Genomic DNA, 6,295 nt, shown 5'->3' with positions numbered 1-6,295 from the left:
GGGACTGTTCAAACCGCAGGAAGGACTGCAGGAGACGCTGGTGGTTGAGGGCCCCCACGTGTCAGACCTCCGGTCAAACGCTCGTCTATAAAAGATTTTTCTTTCTTACAACGGTCACTGGTCTTCATGTCTAGTAGTTGGGATAGTTTGGACTGAGTTCCTAGCTCCATTCCCTTATTTCTCACGTGCATATTTTTCAATATATATGCTAAATGGTGTACCTTCTGCAAAAAATTTGAAAGTTGTTTTAAAAATCATATTTATCTCATTTTATTTTTTAAGCTAACATTTAATTAATTATACGATAATAAACTTTTTTTTCCGTGCTAGAAGGGAAGGTTTCTAACCGACACAAACGAACGCATCTATGTGTATTTAGTACTGAATTTACAGCTTAATTAAGAAAATCTATTTTTATAGGAATTAACCAAATCTTGTAACACAATGGTCACCTTGAAAGAAAAACGGGGCAGGATATCCCAAAGAAAGAACAATGGCAGAACCACCATCTTCCTAAGTCTAAGGATTAAATAGTCTATTTTACATGACTTTACCTTTATTTTTTTAAAACTTTTAAAGTGTAATAGGTGCACTACTTCTGTTTCCATCCCTACCAAAGAAAATTCACTTGATACGATTGAAAATTGTTGTAAATGGTAATTTGTACGACGATGTGGGATTCTTTTTATACATATTTTGGCATCAGTGTTCCGTAGTGACTCAATTTAGCTAACATTGTGACCCTGCTAGGATTTTTATGGATCTAGCAAATAACATGATTTAGTCTGGGTTCTGAGCCTTTTTGGTTGCCATTCCTGCGACAAAGCTGTGGCTGCAACGCTTGTGTTGTGTGGTTGCAGCTGTGCTGTTTGTTGCTTCAGCTAGCTGCCGTGCAGCTGTAGAAAATGCCAGCCGAACAGACCCTTTAACATCACTGGCTGATTTGGCCAATGGCGTTCATATCTCTGATCTCCACTAATTGTCACCTTTTTTTTTTGCACCGATGGCCTAAGCCTTGAACATCTTATAAGTGTACCATAGCCAGTGCCATATGTCCTTTTTTTGAAATCCTCACGCACTGGTGGCTTGTCGTTATGCAACCATTACAATCGCTATGTTACAAAATCCATTACGCCGGATTCTTTTGCAAATAATTCCACTATCTTCTTTGATATTGTACGATGTAAAACATCTACTCGAATCAATACAACCTAGCTGGAAATATAATGCCGTAAGTAATGCAAGGCGACACGCTATTCAACCCACAATAATCTCTGCAGATATGCTCCATAATCATCTTTGTCAACATTATCACCCATCCATAAACACTACAATGCATATTGTTTGCCTACTCTTCTTTGAGCGCAAAATGACCATCTTCTCCTCTACCAAACATGGGCTGAGTTCGTTTATTAGAGCTCCTAGCTCCACTCCCTTATATTTTCACGTGTATGTTTTTAAATATATATCTGCTATATGGTGTGCTTTTTTTAAAAAAAAACTTTGAAAAGTTGTTTTAAAAAATCATATTAATCTATTTTAAAAGTTTTTTTTGCTAACATTTTATTAATTATACGCTAATGAACTGTTCTGTTTTCTGTGCTAGAAGGGAAGGTTCCCAATAGGCACAAACAAACGCATTCCGTATGTGTTTAGTACTGAACTTACAGCTTAATTAAGAAAATCTCTTTTTTTAAGGAATTTACCAAATCTTGTAACAAAATGGTCACCTTGAAAGAAAAATGGGGCAGGATATCCCAAAGAAAGAAAAATGGTAGAACCACAATCTTCCTAAGTCTAAGGATTAATTAGTATATTTTACATGATTTTAGCTTTATTTTTTAACTTTTAAAGTGTAATAGGTGCACTACTTCTGTTTCCATCCCAACCAAAGAAAATTCTCTTGATACAATTGAAAATTGCCGTCAACGGCAATTTGCGACGACGTGGGATTTTTTTATACATATTTTGCAATGGGTGTTCCGTAGTGACTCATTTTAGTTAACATTGTGACTGTGAGAATATTCATGGATTTAGCAAATAACATGATTTAGTCAGGGTTTTATTTTACGGCCGATTTGGCCAAAGGCGTTCATATCCCCCCTCCATTAATTGTCACCCTTTTTTTCTTTTGCACCAATGGCCTAAGCCCCGAATACCTTATAATGTAGCCCGTACATAATCGATCACCACAACGCCAATGCCATGTGTCCTTTTTTTCGAAATCTTCACGCAGTGGCGGCTTGTCGCTATGCAACCATTACAATCGCTATGCTACAAAATCCATTACGCCGGATTCTTTTGCAATTAATTCCGCAATCTTCTTTGATATTGTACGCTGTAAAACATCTACTCAAATCAATACAACCTAGCTGGAAATATAATGCCGTAAGTAATGCAAGGCGACACGCTATTCAATCCATAATAATCTCTGCAGATATGCTCCATAATCACCTTTGTCAACATTATCACCCATCCATAAACACTACAATGCATAATGACCATCTTCTCCCCTACCAAACATGGGTTGAGTTCGTTTATTAGAGCTCCTAGCTCCACTCCCTTATATTTTCACGTGTATGTTTTTAAATATATCTGCTATATGGTGTGCTTTTTAAAAAAAAAACTTTGAAAAGTTGTTTTAAAAATCATATTAATCTATTTTAAAAGTTTTTTTGCTAACATTTTATTAATTATACGCTAATGAACTGTTCCGTTTTCTGTGCTAGAAGGGAAGGTTCCCAATAGGCACAAACAAACGCATCCCGTATGTGTTTAGTACTGAACTTACAGCTTAATTAAGAAAATCTCTTTTTTTTATAGGAATTTAGCAAATATTGTAACAAAATGGTCACCTTAAAAGAAAAATGGGGCAGGATATCCCAAAGAAAGAAAAATGGTAGAACCACAATCTTCCTAAGTCTAAGGATTAATTAGTATATTTTACATGATTTTAGCTTTATTTTTTAACTTTTAAAGTGTAATAGGTGCACTACTTCTGTTTCCGTCCCGACCAAAGAAAATTCTCTTGATACAATTGAAAATTGCCGTAAACGGCAATTTGCGACGACATGGGATTTTTTTTATACATATTTTGGCATGGGTGTTCCGTAGTGACTCATTTTAGTTAACATTGTGACTATGAGGATATTCATAGATTTGGCAAATAACATGATTTAGTCAGGGTTTTATTTTACGGCCAATTTGGCCAAAGGCATTCATATCCCCCCTCTAGTCACCCTTTTTTCTTTTGCACTAATGGCCTAAGCCCCGAATACCTTATAATGTAGCCCGTACATAATCGATCACCACAACGCCAATGCCATGTGTCCTTTTTTTTCGAAATCTTCATGTAGTGGCGGCTTGTCGCTGTAAAACATCTACTCGAATCAATACAACCTAGCTGGAAATATAATGCCGTAAGTAATGCAAGGCGACACGCTATTCAATCCGCAATAATCTCCGCAGATATACTCCATAATCATCTTTGTCAACATTATCATCCATCCATAAACACCACAATGAATTTTTTTCACCTACTCTTCTTTAAGCAGCAAAATGACGCTCTTCTCCTCTATGAAAACATAGGTAGCGAAATGACCGAGAGGGGTAGTATAGTACTATCACCCTTAACCCCCTCCCCCCTCTCTCTCTCTAGCATCACATTCTCTCTCACCCCTTTGACATTTTCCCCAAAAGTCAAGTGGGGACCTCTACCCATCCTCAAAACAGCCAAGGAGGGCGGCCATCTCCCCATAAAACCCCATCTTGCTCCCTTTTTAGACCCCCCCCCCCCCCCGGGATCCAATGCCCATCCCCACCACCACCACTCCCACCCCCCCCCTCTCTCTCTCTACCTACCTTTCTCTCTCTAGCAAAATACTAAGCTCAAAGTCAGCGCCCTAGCTAGTTTCTCCGAGGCGGCGAGATGGACGGCGACGCATGGTGGTACCCTGGCGGCGGCGGAGGTGGTGGTAGCAACAACTGGGATCTTGGCGCTGTCGTGAGGTTTGGGTGCGGCGGGGGACGGGTGAGCCCGGCGGCGGCGTTGCTGGGCGAGGCGTGGGAGTACGACGACGACCCGTTCTCGTCGTTCCTCGCGCCGCCCATGACGGCGCAGCAGGCGGCGCTGCCCGCCGTGTGGGAGGAGGGAGACGACGGGGACGCGGCGTGGATGGCGCCGCTCCCGGGGCTTCAGACCGGTGGTGGCTGGGGTGATCAGGCCCCCATGGTCGTCGACGAGCTCTGCGGGGCCCTCGTTGTGGCCCCTCCTCCACCTCCGAAGCAACAGGAGGTGCTTCAGGTCCAGCAGCAGCCGCCGCCGGCGGACAACACGCAGCCCACTACCTACCAGCAGGGATCCGGCGGCGACGGTGAGAGCACTCGCGCCGGCGGATCAAGGTCGGCGAGGAGAAAGTATGCGGCCTCCGCTATTTATATAGTCTCCGTTTGCTTTTCTGATTCTTGCATAATGTGGATTCGCTCGCTGGCTGATGACCGTGGCGTTCGCCATGCATGCAGGAAGAAGCAGACGAGAAAGGAGGTGGTGCGCGTGGCGGCGAGCGGGCCGGCGCCGGACTTGTGGGCGTGGCGGAAGTACGGGCAGAAGCCGATCAAGGGGTCCCCGTACCCGCGCGGCTACTACCGGTGCAGCAGCAACAAGAACTGCGCCGCCCGGAAGCAGGTGGAGCGCTGCCGCTTCGACCCCTCCTTCCTCCTCCTCACCTACACCGGCGCCCACTCCGGCCACGACGTCCCCCTCCACCGCAACTCCCTCGCCGGCACCACGCGCCACAAGCCGCCGCCGCCGCCGCCGCTCCCGTCCGCCGCCGACAAGTCTCCGGCCACCGCGGCTGAGGCGGCGACGGCGAGCCAGAGCCCCGGCCTGTCGCCGACCACGCCGCTGCGCGCCTCGTCCATGGAGCTCCACGGCGAGGACGACGCCGAGGCCGAGCTGCAGGTGGAGGAGGACGACATGGCCATCGACGACGAAGACGACGACGACGTCGCCGACGAGACCATCAGCACCGTGCCGTGGGGCACGCCCATCTCCGACGCGATCATCGCGGCGAGCTACGAGTGGAGATGACCACCACCACCTCGGCGACCTCGCCGTACATTGCCATACATAGCAAGCAATTCAGCCGTCTTAGAGAGAGAAATTAAGGGAAAGAGACAGAAATTAAAGAGAGAGTTGAAGGGAGCATCCGATCCATGCAGCTAGTATCTCCAACACCCAGTAGCACTAGTGTTTAATTACTTAATTAATTACTACAAGCACCTAGTAGCGTCTATTTACAGAACTACCTCCGTTCCAAAATAAGTGCAGTCGTGAATATCCGTACCCAACGTTTGACCGTCCGTCTTATTTGAAAAATTTGTGAAAAATTTGAAAATATTTAATCACACATAAAGTACTATTCATGTTTTATCATCTGATAGCAACAAAAATACTAATCATAAAAATTTTTCAAATAAGACGAGCGGTCAAACATTGAACGTGAATAGTGTAAAACTACACCTATTTTGGACGGAGGGAGTAGTACTTAATTAATTAGCTAGTGAGTGCTGGCCTGGATGCATGACAATCATATAATCAGACAATAATAATGTGTAATTAATCAAAATCTCCAACAGAAATAAAATTATCTTCATTTCCTCATATAGTTTCCTCAGTTTGTCCTCCTTTCTTGGACATGTTTGCGTCTTTTCTTACAGATTCTTTATTTCGTTTTGTGCAACATTTTCTTTTTTTTTCCATACATAGGAGTATAGATATGTAGTACATACATATGTACATAAATAGATCGAAGTAGTAACAGTATCAGCAGGTACCCAGATGATGGAACAGCTAATAATTAAAAGAGTTGAGGAAAAGAGGGGAAAAAAGGGGTGGGGTTTGTTGGTGTGGGTTGTGGTGGCTCTTCTTGTCTCATCCCTTTCACTGTGCCCATATTTGGGTGTGATATGTGGCTTTCAGTTCAGGCTAGCACTGCTGTTGTGCCTCTTTTTTGGGCAGATGAGGACCATTTGTAGTATGCATTTAAGGGTTTGCAATTTCGGTAACCACCGAAATTTTTATAATTTCGTGAATTTCCGTGTTTTCTTCACAAACTTATTTGAAATATTAACATATTTCCACTGAGTTTGAACACATTTTAATCAAATTCATATATATTTGAAAAATCTGAAAATTTTGGGGGAGATTTGTGTTTGACCGCTGTTTACACCCAAATTTGACACGTAGTAGGATATAAATATGAGAATATTGCCAATGTCTGAAGAGCGTCGGGTT

At 43.5% G+C, this 6,295-nt stretch overlaps 1 protein-coding gene across 1 annotated transcript; it reads left to right on the top strand.

Annotated features, from left to right (window-relative positions):
* Positions 1–3,805: 3,805 nt before the first annotated feature.
* On the top strand, positions 3,806–5,664 carry LOC112939299 (WRKY transcription factor 22). Its single transcript, XM_026026176.2, has 2 exons — positions 3,806–4,416; positions 4,522–5,664. The coding sequence occupies exons 1-2, from the start codon at positions 3,929–3,931 to the stop codon at positions 5,087–5,089; spliced, it is 1,056 nt and encodes a 351-aa protein (XP_025881961.1). The 5' UTR covers positions 3,806–3,928; the 3' UTR covers positions 5,090–5,664.
* Positions 5,665–6,295: the final 631 nt, after the last annotated feature.

This window comes from Oryza sativa, chromosome 6 (genome assembly GCF_034140825.1).
Source record: "Oryza sativa Japonica Group chromosome 6, ASM3414082v1".
NCBI classification, from domain to species: domain Eukaryota; kingdom Viridiplantae; phylum Streptophyta; class Magnoliopsida; order Poales; family Poaceae; genus Oryza; species Oryza sativa.
Note: the sequence above shows the minus strand (reverse complement) of the source record. Positions and strands in the feature narration are given on the sequence as shown.